The sequence below is a fragment of the Triturus cristatus genome, chromosome 12 (genome assembly GCF_964204655.1).
Source record: "Triturus cristatus chromosome 12, aTriCri1.1, whole genome shotgun sequence".
Classification (NCBI taxonomy): Eukaryota; Metazoa; Chordata; class Amphibia; order Caudata; family Salamandridae; genus Triturus; species Triturus cristatus.
Genome location: NC_140595.1, coordinates 618757158 through 618777625, shown reverse-complemented (window position 1 = coordinate 618777625; position 20468 = coordinate 618757158). Strand labels below are relative to the sequence as shown.

Genomic DNA, 20468 nt, shown 5'->3' with positions numbered 1-20468 from the left:
TGATTGGGGTTGTATCTCGAGGTGGCACAAGGACCTTCTGCTTGTTTGTCATGCTCCATATTTAAATGTCCCTACTTTACTATGTGTAAATAAAAATGCTGACTGTAAAGCTGTAGTTCCAATTGGACATTGAATTTGTATTTCATTTTTCAATCAATTGCCCTCAAGCCAGCTCTAGTGTATGATGAGCTGAAGGTGCATCTGTTCAAAGAGTACTACTCCACGATGCAGTGACTGACACTTGCACAACCAAGTAACACTTCCAGTCGACCGTTGATTGTATCATTGCCTTTGACCATGTAGAGCGTTTCACTGCCTTTCAACTAGGTCTGTGCTGTGCATTTACCGTATAAGTACGGTAATCCTTGACTGTCTCATTCCCCTCCTCCCCCGCCTACCATTGGAGAGTCTAGTGTATAAAAGAAGTATCTTGGCTGTCTGATGGAAGTGGAACCACACCTGAGGCCCTGAACACCAGTGGTAAACAATAGGACTCGGCCCTGATACAGCCCAGTAGCACCGGGCCCAGTGAAACACTGGGAGCATCCTCCGGAGATTATGTAGGCGGATTTTAAATGAAGGACTCTCACTCCTTTTGCCTGAAATGTAGGGAAAATTGGCTGCTTCAAAGCCGCTCAGTTTTGGATTAGAGATCCCCGTGCAGGCGGGTGCAGTGAGTAACTGCATCCGCCTTCAAGGGGATGTCAGGGGGGTCCGTGGAAACTCATTTCTTCCCTGCAGAGGGCTGCCTTTGAAAGTGTGCTTCCCACCACTTAGGCATGTTTGCCTCTGTGACTATGTCCATAATATGGCGCAAAGGCAAAGTGACTCTCTCATTTACATGAGGACCCACATGCAAATGAGGGAACGACCTCTATTGATAGCACCGGGGCTACATGTGTTATAGCGATCTCTGTATTACAGAAGGGGCCATACAAGCGCCTGGGGCCCCTTCTGTAATACCAGTTTGCCCAGCAGTGCACCAAGCGGGCTCATGTGCGCCCTCGCTGTAATACAGCCCCTGTTGTCTTTGACTGTTAGTGCCATGGATGCTGCAGTTGCTCTCCACATGACTCAGTGGGGTGCTGAAAACGTACCAGGAACTGAAAGCCTGCATGCCAGTTGGCACCTAAAGTATTCAGATGTCATCGTATTCGGTGTGTGGAGTCACAGCTGAAGCTGCATGGCCCCATCTGGTGGCGTTAAAAAGCTTTGTTCTGTTGACCTTTGTGGATCACACTGGCATGTGGAGGAATATTACTGTAGGTAACTTTTTCTTCAAAAAGATGCATCTCATCCAATGCCTTTAAGTGGGACTTTCAGTCCCAAGCAGCAAGCATAGCAATCCCTGTTATGCCATAGTTCTCAGAGGACTTCATCTTCCCAGTGCTGTCTTATTCCAGCTCTTCGTCTTTTCTGGTTATCAACTGAAAAGCACAGGACTTGAAACATACCTTTGGCTCCCAAGCTCATCAGAATCTTTCATGCTTTAATTCTGTGCATTACTGCTGCTCGTCTTCCATTGCTCAAATGATATAGCAAGGATATCAAATGCCTTAATACAAACAAGGACATTGGTTCCACTTATCCTCTGGTTGCACAGTAAGAGATAACTATAATAAAGGTGTTGTGTGTCATCTCTTAGCTCTTGGGCTACTGCTCATGTTTCCTTGTTGATTTCTAAACCCTGCGTTAGCCAAGGCCCTCTGTCTTTGTAGAGTATACTTCGATGCTCACCTTTAAATTTCCTTGATATATTCATCAGCAGTAGTGAGCGAAAGACCCATCTCAGGCCTTCCAATAACATATCTAGGGGATATCTGTCAAATCAAAATGGGGGGGGGGGGGGCAGCATTGTATGTGCATATTACCTCCTCAGTCTAATCCACAATGAAGAAACCACAAAGATATCCTCAGATCAGTTATCTACGATTGCGTGGACTATTAAACCCCAGCAACTATTCTTGTTCCTTTACTAGAGGATATTCTTCATCTAAATGTAAACTTGTCCCCACGAACTGAATGGAGATGGCCTTACTATGCTGAAATATTTGGGTAGAGCGCATGTGTCATTTCCCATTGCCTTGTGCTTGCCGGCTGTCTTTAACACTGGGGGTTATGATATCTTGGAGAGCAAATTGCAAATGTGGCTTGGAGACAGCAGGCTTGATATATCATAACTTGTTACTAAGTATGTGAACAAGGCAGGTGAAATTGGCCAATTTCTGATCTTCCTTTGGGAAACTCTCTTGTGCAGTTCCGTACGGTTCATCTCTGGCCCTGCTTATGTTAAACATCTTCATGGGGGCCACGTCCTGAGATCTTTGTGGGCATGACCCCTTCTTCCAGGTGTTAGGAGATAATACACAACAGCTGAAGCGTGTGGTGGGCAGTAGTGATCCTGGTGTGGGTTCTGTGACTAACAACATCTAAGAGTGCAGGCGTGGAATCCAAACCTGGGTGCCTGATAAGTATCTGGTACTTGGTCAGTCAAAAACGGCTGTTATTGGGCACGGATACCTCCAAGTAAAAACAATTTACTTCTTAGCCATTCATCTCCCACACTTGGGTAGTTCTTTTGCCTGTTTTTGCTCACGCCCATTCGTAGTGTTCAATATCTCTCAGACATACAAGAACAAAAATGCAAACTGATGCTGTTTAGAAGCACCAGTTAATTCTCACACAGCTGTGGAGAGTTGATGTGCACCGATTTTATCAAGACTTAAATATTCAAACTTTGATTAAACTGATCTACCAGTTACCTCTATCAGGTTGGTGCATCTTTTTCATACCAGCGCAACTGAAGTCATTACATAAGCCAGATTATGACCTATACTGCATCAGTTGCATTGGCTTCCCATTAAATGAACTTCTTCAGGAAGGAAGAGATTGATGTGGTATTTAACACCCTTCAAGTTCAGATTTTGTCCTCTTAACCCATCCGTGGACACAATCAAGGTCGAAGTCCAAGAGCATGTATTGCACGAATGATTGGATCAAATATATGTTTGTTGCTAGAAGTGATGTACCGCCCAAAGACAATCACTTATCTCATTTGGCATAATTAACATTCCTTGTGCTAATCTTCGTCACTTTTTCACTATCTAATTGTAGACACTTTATTTTACAATATTGTTTGATTTGATGACCTTTTTGCTATCTGAATTTAAGTCATTATGATTGATTGTAGAGGCGTTTCTACTGTTTGATACGAGGTTTTCATTTTCAAGGTCTCCATTAAACACAACTATATAATTCATTTTTATATCACTGCTAGGTTAATCTTTGTACCCCTTAATATACTTTATGTAAACATCTAGCACCACCGCTACCTAACCCTCTCTTAAAATGTACTCCACTACAACCAAAGCTTTTCTTTACTATGTTCCATTTTTCTTCCGTATTATGCTTTGTACAGAGATCTAACACCTGTTGTGGTTAGAACATCACATTATAAGCAAAACAAAAAGTGTTATGTATCATGCAGGAAGTGCCCTGAGATAAAGGTGCCCCTCAATAGGTCCAATTCATAAAAGCATTTCTGAGTATGAGAAGCAGTACTGCAAAAGTACTCTTTTACCTATTCTTAGACCCCCTTGTGAATTGCTGAAAAACATCCAACTCCCTATCAGTAAGGGTGCGATCAGTGCACAGTCATTCAGAGCTGTACTAACTGTATATGAATATGACAATTTTAGATGTTTGAGGCCAATTCACAAAGGCATGGAAGAGCACTACTTTAAGTGCTCCAAAATGCCTTTGTGTCTCACTATAAGATGTAAGAAATACTGGTGTGGTAGCATGAACTGTAGTCACCAGAACATTTCTCCCTGGCCGCCTACCGGCAGATAACCTATTGAAAATATTTTGGGTTTTATCACCGCATTCCTAAATTATACTGCTGGCTCCATCTTTTTGGTTAGGTTGGAGAGCCACGAATCTTGTTTAGGAGGGGTAGTTATTCTCCCAGTTCTTAGTTAATAGACTTCCAGCTAAAGTAATTCCATAAAAGATTGTATTGATTGGGGCAGAAGAATAAGTTGTCTAGCTCTTGGCAGCCTAAAAAATAATATTGATTCAGCCACCTCCATATTGATATACATCATGGAGTTCAGAATGTTACTCGCGTGGTTCCTATACGAGGGCAGGTCGGGACATATAGTCTCTAGCATGGTGACTCCATAGAAGCTTGCTCTGCTGCTGCCTGAGCTGTACTACTGTCTATTTCTAACATGTTCTGTATGTAATAGAGAAGCTTGTGCAGCGGCTGTCTATACCATACATGTTTTGTATGTAATAGAGAAGCTTATTCAGTGGCTGTCTATACCATGCATGTTCTGTATATAATAGAGAAGCTTGTGCAGCAACTGTCTATACCATACATGCTCTGTATGTTATAGGGAGGCTTGAACAGCCGCTGCCTGTACATGTTCTGTATGTAATATAGGGCAACTTTCCTGCTGATTCCTGTACAAAGTCTGAATTTAACAGAGAAGCTTGCGCCACTGCTTCCTCTGTTGAACATGTTCCTTATGTAAAATGGAAGCCTGCACCACAGCTGCCTGTACTGCATTTTCTCAATTTAGTAGGGAAGCTTGCACCAGCACTGCCTGTACTGTAAATGTTCTGTATGTAAAATGGAATCTTACACCACTGCTGCCTGTACTGCACATGGTCTTTATATAATGCAGAAGCGTGCACCGCTGCTACCTGTACTGCACATGCACTGCTGCCTGTACTGCACATGTTCTTTATATAACACAGAAACGTGCACCGCTGATACCTGTACTGCACATGCACTGCTACCTGTACTGCACATGTTCTTTATATAATGCAGAAGCGCGCACCGCTGCTACCTGTACTGCACATGCACTGCTGCCATTACTGCACATATTCTTTATATAACGCAGAAGCGTGCACCGCTGCTACCTGTACTGCACATGCACTGCTGCCTGTAAAGCACAGGTTCTTTATATAATGCAGAAGCGTGCACCGCTGCTGCCTGTACTGCACATGTTCTTTATATAACGCAGAAGCGTGCACCGCTGCTACCTGTACTGCACATGCACTGCTGCCTGTAAATCACAGGTTCTTTATATAATGCAGAAGCGTGCACCGCTGCTACCTGTACTGCACATGTTCTTTATATAACGCAGAAGCGTGCACCGCTGAAACCTGTACTGCACATGCACTGCTGCCTGTAAAGCACAGGTTCTTTATATAATGCAGAAGCGTGCACCGCTGCTACCTGTACTGCACATGTTCTTTATATAACGCAGAAGCGTGCACCGCTGATACCTGTACTGCACATGCACTGCTGCCTGTAAAGCACATGTTCTTTATATAATGCAGAAGCGTGCACCGCTGATACCTGTACTGCACATGTTCTTTATTTAACGCAGAAACGTGCACCGCTGCTGCCTGTACTGCCCATGCACTGCTGCCTGTATTGCACATGTACTGCTGCCTGTAAAGCACATGTTCTTTATTTAACACAGAAAAGTGCACCGCTGCTGCCTGTACTGCCATGCACTGCTGCCTGTACTGCACATGCACTGCTGCCTGTAAAGCACATGTTCTTTATTTAACGCAGAAACGTGCACCGCTGCTGCCTGTACTGCACATGCACTGCTGCCTGTAAAGCACATGTTCTTTATATAATACAGAAGTGTGCAGCGCTGCTGACTATACTGCACATCTTCTATCTATGTCACGGAAGGTTGCTCCGCTGCTGTCTGTACTCCACATGTTCTGTATGTCAGAATGAAACCTGCACTGCGTTTGACTGTGGCACCTGTCCTGTGTGTAAATGGTAAGTTCATACGGTTGAAGCTAATGCTGTTCCTTGGTCGTTTTGTGGGGTCAAGGCTTGCACTATGGTATTTGTGAGCAGGAAGCTTACAAGGCTTGTGTGTGTGTGTGTGTGTGTGTGTGTGTGTGTGTGTGTGTGTGTGTGTGTGTGTGTGTGTGTGTGTGTGTGTGTGTGTGTGTGTGTGTGTGTGTGTGTGTCTGTGTGTCTGTGTGTCTGTGTGTCTGTGTGTCTGTGTGTCTGTCTGTGTGTGTGTGTCTATCTATATACCTGGTCTGCATGTGTTCGGGCATGCACTTTTGGCTCGGTGAGTGGATGAATGAGTAGCTTTGGGTTCCATATTGAAAAGTCTGTGCGCATGTGAGTTATTGTGCTTGGAAGGCATTGCTTGGCCTGGCAGCGGTGTTTGCCTTTAAGGCAGCCTTCAGTACAACTCTTTGACACAAAGATGTTGATGCACCTGCGAGGATAGGATAAACTCCCTAGTCCATGCTTTCAAAAGTTGACGGGGGCAATATGTAAACTGAATGTATGCATTGAGCTGTCCAACCGACTCCTCAGCCGTCTCCATAGCAGACATTCAGTCTGCTTTCTAAGGGCTCCACCAACGGGCGAACCAGACTGAAGGACAAAGGAGCATAAAGCAAATGGTGACTCAGGCAGAGGGGTTGGAAGCTACACTGTCTTGGCATTTTCCCTTCATGGACTTCCTCTCTACTCCCAGTTCCCTGCCTAAAGTGTCTGGTTTACTTCCTGATCACTCCCCTCCCTCTCCTCCATCTCCAGCAGGTATTGAAGATGCCACTCGGGCTGACTTGCATATGCTGCATGGTGGCTGGCAGAAGAGGCATGCCATGGTTCACAAGGATGCTTCTCTGTAAACCACCTACACTGATGCCCCCTGTTACTGGCAGTTCCACTAACTCTTCTCCCTCCGACCCTGGCCATGTCAGTCTCCAACCGCTGCCATCTCCAATCGCTGCACATTCTTGCATCCAGCCCGCTGTGGCACACACATGCCTCTGCCTTAATTTCATTTTCCTCCATGTCACCTTTCTCATCCTTTTCTTCGCCTACTGGTCCTGTCTTTTTCCTGTGCTTCACACAATTTGTCCTCACCCTGTGTCCTCTGTCCCACATCCATCCTGCTCATCTTTGCCACAGCTCCTTCACAACATCCTGATACCCTTGCTACCTTCATCACCTGGACCAATGCTGGATTGATCTCTCACTTCAGGTCAGGGTCCGCGGGTAGTTCGTGCCTAAGACTCAGCATCTGCACTGGACTACTGACCGTTAATGTAAGCATTCCTTGACTATTGCTTCCTGGCTGCTCTAGTCATAATGGCCTGTGCATATGGAGTCCCCATGTGACCCTCAAAGCCTTTCCCTTTAAACCCTACTCTAGCCTCTATATCATCCCATACCTACCCCCTTACCTTATATGTACTGATATCTCAGTTTTATATAGCACATTCAAGACCCCACTTGTAACTGACCTCTGTAAAGAGCGCAGTTTCTGACTGCGCACAAGCAGGTTTCGTAATTACAAGTGATCCAGTTACAAGCTTAGGAACTTTCACTATAATTTATCGAACGATGCCTGCATTTCCCTTTACATTTGTTTTAATTTGAAAAAAGCTAATATTTGGGTTGAAGCTCTCAGCGCACACATCAGTTTAGGTTAGATTCAGTTTGAAATAGACTAGCACTTGGATTGCGGCGGCCTGCAGATTACTAGAGCCCGTCCACAAAACATCAGGCAGCAGCCCTGAAGAGATCCAACGTTCGGTTTTCTCCATTCACCTGGAAGTCAGTCTTCTTGGAGGATAATACCTCGTCGGTCTGCTCTGGTCCTTACTATGTTTCAGGATGCAGTTGACCTGCACAGTCTAATTTTCCAGCTGAGTTTGCTGGCAGGAAAATGGCGGCCTCTGTTGCACTTTGGGGCCTGATGTTTGTCCTCTTGAACCACTTCCATCTCCTTTCTTCCCGCTTGACAGCAACCAAATTGGAGGGGATGGGTAAAGCTTCCTGTCGCGTCTGTTGGGAAGATAGGGGCATCTAGACACCTCCAGACTCACCCTGTTGACCTTCTAAATTATATCTCTAAATGACCTCTTCTGACTATAGTATTTGTATCTTTATTTTTATAACATTTTTTACATTAAAAATAATACAGATTTAAACAGCATTAATCGTGTTCTACATGGTAAACATCATTTACAACGATGTTTACACATCACATGTCATTAAAACGCGGTCATTACAACGACTGCGTTGTTATATCACATGCCATTACAACGCAAGACGACTTTTCAGTTTTTCTTGTTGGTATTCAATAAATGTAAACTAGGAAAAATAGCTTCTTCTTTCCGTCATAAATCATTGTTGCATGAACGCATTAAAGTTCCCAGGTAGTCACTCTCCCCTTTAAAATATGCAATACTATATTTGCTCTGAACATTCAAACTCAGTCTTCCATATTACCAGTTTTTACCGTACATTTTTGTCGATATCATTTCTCCACAGTTCCAACTGCACCTATTATTGAAGGGTGCTGTATTGTCTCGATTTATAGTAGCCTAATGAAAACTTTGTTTTCAATTTGTTTGTCTAATAAAGAACTTTATATAAAGTAGATTGTAAAAAGGAGGAAGAAAGATAGAGGTAAAAAGGCAGTGGCCTAGCGAGGGGGGAGGCAGACCGCCTTGGGCATCTCTTTTTGCAGGCGGCAGCGAGCCAAGAAGGCAAGGTAAGTTTTATTTTATTTTTTTCTTTATTCTCACTTGTCGGGGTTCGGCGTCACTAAAGGCAATGCCCCCACTCTTACCGGCACTGGGCAGCGGCAAACGGAGGTATTGCCCCAGGCGTCAAAAGCCCTACTTATGCCACTGTAAAAAGGGTGTCCATAACTTGGAAGTCTGTGGAAAATACCAAAATGTAGACGTGCAACAGTCACATTTTTAACACTTTTGTTTGCGAATTGCCATAGACATACATTAATCTTTACCCTATTGCTTATTAATCCCTCCTTAACCCAAATCCTAAGCTTTCTCCCCATCACCATGTTAGCTCTGCTATTTTATGGGACTGTTCCCCATATCACCTCATGTGCAACGCTTCACTGACACCTTCTTGTTACACCAAGGACACTTTCAGTTACTCTAACACTAATCCCTAACACAGCTCCTTTACCTCTGGCATAGCCCAGCCATTTCCCAACCCATACCCACATTATGGGCCAGATGTACGACCATTCCAAATTGCAACTCGCAATTTGCGCTCAATTGCGAGTCGCAAATCGCAATTTGGAATGTACAATAGTGTCAGAGACACTGATTGTGATTCCCAATAGGGTCGCAAAATGCGAGGCTTATGAATATTAATGATTCACTCGCAATTTGTGACCCCATTGGGAATGGCTGGCCCTCCCAGGGATGGTGGCCTGCCTGGCTCAGTCGACCTCCATGTCTGGGACTACTTGTCAATAAAGCAGTTTTTTAAAAAAAATACAGACCGTTTTTCTTAAAGGAAAACGGGATGCATTAAAAAGCAAGCATTTGCAATGCAATAGGTCTCGCATTATAAAAGTGTGAGCAGTTGGCATTGCTAATAATAATGCAACACTAGCTATCGGCATTGTAAATGATAATGGCATTTATTTATGTGTTTGTTTTATAAAATAGATAAAAAAGGCATTGTCATGAACAATGCCAATAGCTTAAACTTTTGCAAATGAGAGACCTATTGCATTGCAAATGCTTGTTTCAGTACTGCAGGCTTTTTTAAAGTTTTAGTCACTACTCATAATGAAATCCATTTTATCAGTGTTGCCAGTGCTCCTTTATGTTTAATGCCATAAATGAAACACAATGTTCTAAGCAGATTGCTAAATAGCATCTGCAGCCCCGATCACAATGTCTCACTTCATGCTGGACAGTGGGCACCCTGTTTTCATGCAGCGCCAAGACGGGGTGAACTAATGCACAGACTGAGGTCTGTCAGCCTCCGAGGCTCAAAGCATTCCTTGCAACAGTCTGCTGTGTCAAGGTATTGCCATGTGTACAGCACACACTCTGCAACAGCAAGTGGTTTCAAAGTTGAGGGTGACTTCCCAAACTTTCCCGAGGTGATCATCGTGTTTGGTGACAGCGTATTTATGCTGACAGTCCAAAAAACTGTTTGTGGTTGTGTGTGTGGTTGTGTGTGGGTGTGGTTGTTTGTGTGGTTGTGGTTGTTTGTGTGGTTGTGGTTGTTTGTGTGGTTGTGGTTGTGTGTGTGGTTGTGTGTGTGTGGTTGTGTGTGTGTGGTTGTGTGTGTTGTTTTTGTGTGTGTTGTGGTTTTTTGTGTGGTTGTGTGTGTTTGTGTGTGTGATTGTGTGTGGTTGTGTGTGTGTGGTTGTGTGCGTTTGTGGTTGTGTGTGTGGTTGTGTGTGGTTGTATGTGGTTGTGTTTGTGTGTGTTTGTGGTTGTGTGTGTTGTGTGTGGTGGTGTGGTTGTGTGTGTGTGTGGTTGTGAGTGTGGTTGTCTGTGGGGTTGTGTGTGATTGTGGGTGTGGTTGTGTGTGGTTGTGTGTGTGTGTGGTTGTGTTTGTGGGTGTGGTTGTGTGTGTGGTTGTGTGTGGTTGGGTGTGTGATTGTGGTTGTGTGTGTTTGTGTGGTTGTGTTTGTGGTTGTGTGTGTGTGGGGGGTTGTGTGTGTGGTTGTGTGTGATTGTGTGTGTGTGGTTGTGTGTGTGGGTGTGGTGTGTGTGTGGTTGTGTGTGTGTGTGTGGTTGGTTGTGTGTGTGGTTGGTTGTGTGTGTGGTTGTTTGTGTGGTTGTGTGTGTTGTGTTTCTGTGTGTGGTTGTGTGTGGTTGTTTGTGGTTGTGTGTGGTGTGTGTGGTTGTGTTGGTGTGGTTGTGGTTGTGTGTGGGGCTGTGTGTGTGGTTGTGTGTGGTTGTGTTTGTGTGTGTTTGTGTGTGTTTGTGGTTGTGTGGTGGTGTGGTTGTGTGTGTGTGTGTGTGGTTGTGAGTGTGGTTGTCTGTGGGGTTGTGTGTGATTGTGTGTGTGTGGTTGTGTGTGGTTGTGTGTGTGGTTGTGGTTGTTTGTGTGGTTGTGGTTGTTTGTGTGGTTGTGGTTGTGTGTTTGTTTGTGTGTGTGGTTGTGTGTGTTGTTTTTGTGTGTGTTGTGGTTTTGTGTGTGGTTGTGTGTGTTTGTGTGTGTGACTGTGTGTTGTTGTGTGTGGTTGTGTGTGTGTGGTTGTGTGCGTTTGTGGTTGTGTGCGTTTGTGGTTGTGTGTGGCAGTGTGTGTTTGTGGTTGTGTGTGTTGTGTGTGGTGGTGTGGTTGTGAGTGTGGTTGTCTGTGGGGTTGTGTGTGTGTGTGGTTGTGTGTGGGTGTGGTTGTGTTTGTGGGTGTGGTTGTGTGTGTGGTTGGGTGTGGTTGGGTGTGTGATTGTGGTTGTGTGTGTTTGTGTGGTTGTGGGGTTGTGTGTGTGGTTGTGTGTGATTGTGTGTGTGTGTGTGTGTGGGTGTGGTGTGTGTGTGGTTGTGTGTGTGTGTGGTTGGTTGTGTGGGTGTTGTTGTGTGTGTGGATGTTTGTGTGGTTGTTTGTGTTGTGTTTGTGTGTGGTTGTGTGTGGTGTGTGTGGTTGTGTTGGTGTGGTTGTGTGTGGGGTTGTGGTTGTGTGTGGGGCTGTGTGTGTGGTTGTGTGTGATTGTGTGTGTGTGGCTGTGTGTGTTTGTGGGTGTGGTTGTGTGTGTGGTTGTTTGTGTGGTTGTGTGTGGTTGTGTGTGGTTGGGTGTGGTTGTGTGTGGTTGGGTGTGGTTGTGTGTGGTTGGGTGTGGTTGTGTGTGTGGGGTTGTGGTTGTGTGTGGGGTTGTGGTTGTGTGTGGGGTTGTGTGTGTGTGTGTGTGGTTTTGGGTGTGGTTGTTTGGGTGTGGTTGTGTGCGTGTGGTTGTGTGCGTGTGGTTGTGTGTGTGTGGTTGTGTGTGTGTGGTTGTGTGTGTGGTTGTGTGTGTGTGGTTATGTGTGTGTTTGTGTGTGTGGTTGTGTTAGTGTGTGTGGTTGTGTATGTGGTTGTGTGTGTTTGTGTTTGTGTGTTGTTGTGGTTGTGTGTGTGGATGTGCATTTGTGTTATTGTGTGTGTGTGGTTGTGTGTGTGTGGTTGTGTGTGTGGTTGTGTGTGTGTGGTTGTGTGTGTGTTTTTGTGTGTGTGTGTGTGGTTGTGTGTCTGGTTGTGTGTGAGTGGTTGTGTTTGTTTGTGGTGGGATGGGAAGGTAAAGAAACTGAGGTTTGTTGTATTTCATGCCAGAGAAGTGTAGTCAGAGCTGATGCAGCGCACCTACAGTAAATATCCTGGATGTATGCATTTTGAAAAGAGTGAAAATGAGGCAACGTAAGCTAGAGAAAATGAAACAAAGAGGGTGAAGAGGGGAGAACACGGGAGTAGATGACTTGGGGAGGGAATGACGAAGGGAGAACAGAGAAGGAAGGGAGAGGTGAAAAGTGTACAAAAGAAGAAAAAGATTAGGCCATAAAAGAGGGAAGTTTAAAGAACTGGACGTGAGGGTGCATGCATTTAGGAGAGAAAAGAGATGGAAGAGTGCAGAAGGGAAGAGGACAAATAAGATAAAGAGGAGTGTAAACTACAGGCAAAAGGCAGAAACGCGCCAAGACGAGTTCAACAAACAAACGGATTAAAGGTAATGAAGGGCGGGTCAAAGAAGAGATAGAAAGGGAGGCGATGCGAAGAAAGAAAACCGGAAGAAGCCAGATGGATAGAAGAGAGATTCCGCGAGGCAATAGGAACAAGTAAGAAATCAGAGGGTGGGCAGTGTCTAGGGTACAGCAGAAGCCAGTAGTGAAAAGAATAAAGTAATAAAGAAGGGAAGTAAAAAGACAGTGGATGGCATTAAAATAGGAAACGGGGTCGAATGCAAGAAAATTCAAGAAATGGTGCATAAGTACAGTAGAAGGAAGCAGAGAAGAAAGCTGAAGAGAAAGTAATTATGCAAAGAAGAAAGCGAGCTGGGAAAGGAGTGGGGGTAGGAAGACGTTACAGAAAGAAGAGGGCAGAGACCAAGAAAGAGAGGAAGGTGCAGAAAAGAGGAGGGTGCAGAAAGGAGAGAGAAGCATAAGAAAGGAACGCAAAGGAGTGGAGAGAGAAGGAAAAAGCGGATGCAGGAAATTGTTGAAGACAACACAAAGCAAACACCCCCAACAGCCGCAATAATAGTCATGTAATTTAAATCGAAACTGTATATTAAAAGAAAATTAAAAAATTAAATGTAAAAAAAGAATGATTCAAAATGTACCGATTACATACGTAAGCCAATGTAGTTAAAAAAATTAAATATATGTATATATATTTATATATATAGATTAGCTAAAATAATGAAAGTAGCTACACTAACAATAATGAATACCTGATTTATATTTACATTACAATATGTCTGCTTTAAACAGAAATCTAAATTAAACAAAGACGATCACTTGCACGAAAGACACATTAAACAATGACGTTAAAACGGCAGCGCGGAGGGGTACGCTAGGGAGGCCCGAGGCATGATGGAGTGATGCGCCCAAGGTCCAGCCCTCACCTCTCCAGACATACCAAGATGGCAGCCCGGACCCCGTGACGTAATCAGATGGCGCCGAAAGCGCTATTCGAGCAACGGAAACCAGTGGAATAAAAATCTGAAAATATTAGTCAATATTGGTATTAAAAAACGTTTTGACAGAAAACCAATCATGTGTCTATCACCACCCTCTTAATAAACATGGGTGGTGCGTCTAGTTCACACCTCAAAATAAATAATGAGACGACACAGCTCTTCTAAACGCCAGAAAGCAAAAGCGTTGAGGTTTAAAGGTTCAAGCTTTTTGCCTTCAATGCATTTAATTGTACTGCTAAGTCGCTGACCTGTGTCCCAGAAGGGGACGGTTTTGTAAAGAGCGCAGACGTCCTCGTTGTTTTTAGCGCCCTGAAGCGACTGGACGCAGCTCTGCATCAGCGGGAAGGCACCTGTTGGTATCACTATCATCATCGACTGCGTGATAAGAGCCTCGCCCCCTGGTCCCGCTAGAGGAGGGGAATCCCCCTGAACTCGTTGGAATGACGGATACCGGAGTAGAGCGGGGAGGGACAGCACAATAATGGTAGGTGAGAAAAGGGGCACCGCCGGTCACGTAAGGCCAGCAGAAGAATTAAGAAAGGGGGAGGGATGAGTGGCATACGTACCAACATCTGACAACACCTAGTAGGGGAATTTAGAAAAATATTAGCTTAAAAAGCAGGAGTCTCCACTCAAAACAAGCAGGAAGTGGGATAAGGGAGGGGGGTAGGGCACGTCGCGCGCACTAAGGCGGAGAGAGGCACGCAGGCTGGCAAATGGTGTGCATTTTCGCGGCCGCTTTGATGTTCAGTGGCCGCGCGGCTCACTGAGAACATCAAAGTGGCCGCGAAAGTGATCAGGCAGGCTGACAAATGGTGCGCGCGCCCGGCGCACATGCACTGTACCTGATCCGCCTACAGCCTTTGGGAGCACTTTCAAAAGCCCCTTACTAAATGTCTCGCAGAGCATCGCTTATGCGATAGCTCAGGCGAGACCTAAAAAAAATGAAACTTTTTCGTTTAAGTTTTTTAACGGCAGGTAGTGGTCCCTGGGACCACTGCCTGCCATTAAAAACTATTTTTAGAGCCAGTCACAAAGGGGAAGGGGACCCTTGTGGATCACTTCCCATTAGTGACTCCATTACCATTCTTGAAGAGGGCGGTAAATTGCGTCCGCAAATGCATTCACGAAACATTCAAACATGGCTAGAGAGTCACTATTAGGAAGGAAACGTCCCTTCCTAATAGCGAGTCGCAAAACACTATTTTGCGAGTCACGATGTTTTATAAATAGTGTTTGTACATAGCCATGTAGGTTTTTTTCGTGAGCAAACAGGTCGTAAACCCGTTTGTGCACGCAAAAACTGGTCATACATCTGGCCCTATATCACTAAACCTTGTTCCAACCTTAGCGATAACACCCTCCCTTTCACCTTCCTTTACTCTGGCCCTTGCCCAACCCCAATCGCCTACCCCATCTGTAAATAGTATCTTAGCATTAACCCTTACTCCTACCCCATTCTCATTACCTTACATCATCCTGCACCTTAATCTTACCCCTACACACCAGTCCACTAATGAACGTTTTTCTATCCCCATCACAAACCCTCACAGTTTTCACAACTTAAAAAAAAAAAGTTTTTTGTAAATTTTACTTTTTTGCCATCTACTTCATTACTCTTCTATTTTTTGTCACTCTTCCTTTTTATGGTCTAGCTTGACAGCGCAGCTTTCCCCCAGACAATTATGTGAGCATCAATAGAGAGGGATGTGGCTCTACCAACATGTTGGGAGTTAGGATTACAAGTTTTGATTGAGCAGAGATAGTGTGCTTCTGCAAAATAAGTGCTTGCCCCCACACAGCTGTGATCATTTTGTTGATATATTCAGCTGTCTGAGCTTTAACTTTTAGCTGCACACATATGACTTTTGAATTCTGTAACGGTGTCTTCGATAACTAGATAATTTATGGTGTTTGTCTTTCTCTGGCAGCAGCACAGATGGGAGGAGGACAGTCATTATCTTACATAGATTATTAGGTCTGGCTTGAGAGTGCGCAACTGTCACCTGACCTTTTAATCTACACCAATATTACTCTACAGTTCTTTGATTACACAGTAATACACATTCATTCCCATGGTATTTACTTGTAATGCTTCACATTTCCATACAACTTTCCTTTAAAGCCAGACCTATTGGCATTATTACCAATGTATGTTTCTACTTTTTACTGAAAACCAATAAAAGGTACCAGGACAGACATTGTGACAAATAACCTCTGTAAATTAGTGCTTCCTAGTAACTAGACATCACGTAATGCGTGTCTGTTCATTATTGCATTTTGTATGCATCTTTATTTGTCTGACACTAGTGGCATGTGTCTGTTTCTCTGAGTACAGGGATCTGTACATTCCACATGCACACAATAACTCCCCTTGAGCCAGAGGGTCAGATTTCTGTATCCATTTGTTTCCCAAGCATTGCTCACTACACTAGACGCCATTGAACAATTAACATATTTCTCTATTTATCAAAATCCAGCCCTCCACAACGTGTTGAGACATTAAGTAAGGAAGGATGTTTCTTCAGATGGTCATGGGCTATCATGAAAGCGTGTCCTTGGTATGACAATGTCCGTCTCATGTTGTCTTTCAGGGAGTTCATGGCGCCGTACACCATCCCGGCAGAACTTATCCTGGTGGAAGAGATCCCAAGGAATCCGATGGGGAAGATCAACAAGAAGGAACTTCTCAAGCACTTTTTCCCCTCCCACAGCTGAGCATCAAGGGGGTGTGATGTGCATTTTTCAGAAGGAAGCACGCTGTGGTCTTCAGCCAATATACGCGATTAGGTGGCCAAGAATGCACAGTTCAATGAAGGAACAAATCGTCAGGAGCAAATTTGCCAGGCAGACCAGTAGCAAAGGAGCTATTCGGTGTGTGGGTACCTGTGATTCAGCCAAAATCAGTAATGATTTAATAAGTAGGTGATTGTATGATCAGTTTAGACCGCTGGGATCAACGCAACAGCATGTTGTAGTAGAGTTAACCAAAATGTGTTATTGTACACAATCTCAAACTTTAGTTATCTGTAGGAAACAAAGACATTGAGGAGGAGAAGGGAACTTACAGAGCAAGGAGGACTCAGTGGTAGGAATCTGGTATCAGTACTGACCAGGAGGGGGGAATGTCACCACCTTGACTCCCATTACCTTGAGTTAACGCTACCCATTAACTTGCCATTTCTTCAATTGAGGCGATTTACCATTCTAATGCCGTCCATGGTTGACTTCGGTTCTAGCGCCAAGATGAGGTCATGGTTATTGTCAGTGTAATGGTCAGTGAAGCTTATAGGTGTTCACCAATCCCCGACACGAATCTAGTTGCAGAGGAAAAGGCCAACTGGCTTCCACCAGAGATAGAAGTCCCCTCACTGCCTGCTCATCGCAGAATTTTTACTCCCGGGTGTTGTCATCAGGAAGGATAGGTTCCTCTCTGTTGATGTAGGAAATGCTACAATACCACAGAGCTTGCTTTGTTTTGAGTGAGCTTCTAGAAATCCAAGGCCAACATGGAGAGGACTTTAACTGTAAGCCATACTTCTTCATTGGAATATTTGTTGTACACATGGGACATTACAAGATAGCAGATGTGCCCACATCAGGCAGCAGAGCTGGCCTGTGAACGCCAGCTGAGCTAAGCTCTGAAATAGGAACGCGCCACGGCCTGGTTAGGGTCTCCTAATCGTTAAACACATTCTGTGTACAAGTCAGGTTGTGTCATGTACTTTCCATTGGTTTTTTTTGTTTGCCCAGTTGTGGGCGATATAGGGTAGTCTGGCTTCAGCATCGACATTACCAACCAGGCATGTCCTTGAATTGCGGTATTTGGGTATGGTTACCAGTTGGCTCATTGTCAACAAGTACACAATACTCCAATCCTGGGATTTTCTTTTACAGAGCATTATTTAATGTCTGTTCTTTCCATTGGGTTAATAAAAGTCAACCGGATCTACCACTTCAAGAATGCACCATGTTGCTAAACAAAAAACTCAGAACTTGAACACTGCTTTCTTGGTCACATAGAGTAATCTGGGAACCTTATATTTGGGCTCATGTTAACGTGGTTCGCTGTTATTTTGGGACCACATACATCCTGGCCTCTCCTGTCTTACCTGTCTGTAGGGATTCCCAAATTCAAGGTTTTGTGCTTGGTATACAGATTTACATGGGGTTGGTTCTAGCCCACAATACTTTAGAAACAAAATTATCAAACAAGTATGGAACAGGCCCCTCCGGTTTTGGAACTGATCATGCCTAGGCATTGCCTTTTTCTGCAAACAGATGACTGGGGTCGGATTATAGAATGTACACTCTCTAAGACCCTCTGCACTACTGGGGACTTGGTTTGGAATGTGTTATACCTAATTTGGCCTACCTCCTCGCAAGTCAATTTTTTCCAAAAAGTGATATGCCGTAAAATCACAGAGCACGGGCTCATGCAAATATGGGAATCCCTTTGAGGGTCTGCGTGCCCCATATTGCTAGAGTGCACAGGCCGGAGCCCCTTGGGCAGTGCTGAGAATCTGCACAAACCAGGAGATAAAAATCCTGCTGTACTCCCGCCATTCCAGCCTCACGGAGGGAACATGGGGGTCCAGGGTCCTTCTGCAGACTCCATCTGAATGCATGCCAGGTGGGCTGCTGTGCAGGCATTGACAGTGTTGAAGGCAAGGTGCTAGCACTATGGGTACTCTCTGCATTTGGTCCTGGTGGGGGTGGGAGACTGAAGTGCTGTGCACGTACCAGTGGATCAATGGTAAATGATGTGCCCCACTCTAAAATATGGTGAGGGGGTCTATGTCTTCAATATCTCACAGATATTCATTGGCACTAGAGACAATGGGGCCTTCCAGAAGGGTTTGGAGCCCCCACGCCGCAGTGGCTGCCAGGGCCTGTGTCACACTCCTGGGCGACCCATCCCTATGGAGCCCTTCAGGGTTGGGGGGCAGTGGCACCATTTTATCGTGGGTTCATCAACCTCTAAATTACCTACCTAGACTGTAACATGACCATTAATACAATGGTTGTGTCCAGACCAATTTTGGATACCGTTCACTATTTAAATATAAATGAAACCATTGAATTTCATTGTAAGTAAATTGTCTCTGAGTCTAGGCCTCCTGCAGCTACGTTGGACACTGCACTTTCTGTTCCTTTTCTTATATATCCGGAAAGAAACGGTATACACCCGTTTCCGTAGGTCCTTGAAGACTTGATTGTTTAACCAGTAACCTCTCTAAACTGCTATACATTTCACCCAGTCTGTTCTGGCGCCGGGAAACCCTTTTTGGGTAGCTGTCGCGCCTTACAAATTCAACTAATAAAATAAATAAATAATTATATAATGATACGAGCCAGCCCTGAGCAAGTCAGCTGTGGTTGGGGTTGGTTGCGCAGTTTTGAAAACATTTATTTTTAAAAACCTTTACTTACAAATTCCAAAGCTGTGCTTTATTTTATTTTTTACTTATACATGTAATCCCTGCCACGTCATGTTATGTTAGCGTATGTACATGTTTTGAAAGAACTGTTCAGGGCCCCTGTTTTTATGTTTCTTGACAAATCACGGTTATTTACTTGTTTATTTATGGTCGTGTTGGTGCTGTGCGCGTGCACAGGCACGTGGAAGAAGGGTTACAGGTGCTTTCAGGGTTAACTGCGCAACGCCGGCATCCGTTTTCCATCTCCAAACACAACACATTGTGGGTTTCTCCCTAATGGAGAGAATACTCTGAGCCAGTGCCACTCGCAGGTGTGTCCAATAACACTATCCCCAGCCTCAGTTAGAAGGTGCGTGTAGAGCTACCTCAGAGGCTGGTTGAACCCGGCCGTCCCAGGATTCCTTTCGCGACGACCCCGATGTGGCATGTTTCCCCATCACCCATTCCAGGCTGTACTAGTGTATATTGGCCCAGTGCAACATCGCATTACGGACGGGCTTAAAATACATTTGTGGCCGAAACTGGCGTCAGTTTTCTGTCCTTCCCTAGACCCCTTCCCAAAGCAAGCCTTTCATTGAACATTTCAAGGGGGGGTCGGGGTCGGGGGGGGGGGGTGGGGGGGGATACAGGGCGCCTTCTGCCCCCTCCTCTTCTATCAGAGGTCTGACACAAATGTATCTCTGTATTTTACTTTTATTTTAAATGCTCAACCTATGAGGCAGGCCTTCGGTGTACACCTCGCTTTCCATAAGCAGCTCGCTCCCTGACTTCCTGCATCCTGGCCTCCCCCACCCCAGCTCATGCCCTCTTGTCCTATTACCGTACACTCGATCTGATGTTACAGCCCTGGCTCTGCCTGCCCACTCCCTGTAGGATGGCGCTTGACAGCTACCCTGTTTCCCCCCAGGCTCCTGCTCGAGGCTCTTCACGTGTTTAACAGAAACAGGTTGAATTTTTGTGTACACTGTTGTGGTTCCCCTCCCTGCTGACGAGAACAGATGGAGACAGCGGGGCACTCGTGCCTAAGGCAACGAATGGATGGGTTGGTACCCAGAGGACAGCACCGATTGGTCCTCTGGCCCGCACATCCTTCACCTGCATCAACACGCGAACTCTTCTCACAAACTGATTTTATAATATAGAACTGTAAATTGAAGCCAAGTATTTAATGATAGAAATGTATTTAGTTTTTGAATGGTTAAGGGCTGGCTACAAAATAAATGTAAATACATAACTATCGTTTCATTAAATAAAAGCGGCCAAAGAGTGCCCAGGATCCGTTGCTTTCTGAGTGTTTTTTATTATCCGTCCTCAGACCGCACCATTTTGCTCAGAAATTGTGAAGCTACGCTCGCCATGATCGCACAAATGTCTCAAAGCCCCCCTCTTTGGCCATTCCGAGGAAAATGGCCGACTCGTCTAACAGCCTATAGGGGCCATCCGGTGGATGATGTCATAACCGATCGGAAAGCCCCGTCTGTCGACATCAGACCAGCATTCTTGATTGCCTATCGTTAAAGTTTGTTAGAGACAAAGACAACTGTTTACGTTTCATCTGACCCA

At 44.9% G+C, this 20468-nt stretch overlaps 1 protein-coding gene across 1 annotated transcript in view; it reads left to right on the top strand.

Moving 5' to 3' along the window:
• The window catches only part of ACSF3 (acyl-CoA synthetase family member 3), a 501265-nt gene extending 481084 nt beyond the window's left edge, over positions 1-20181 (top strand). The window contains exon 10 of the mRNA XM_085636907.1: positions 16059-20181. Coding sequence (XP_085493033.1) covers positions 16059-16182 — 124 coding nt within the window. The 3' untranslated portion in view covers positions 16183-20181. The remainder of the gene's footprint in view (positions 1-16058) is intronic.
• Positions 20182-20468: the final 287 nt, after the last annotated feature.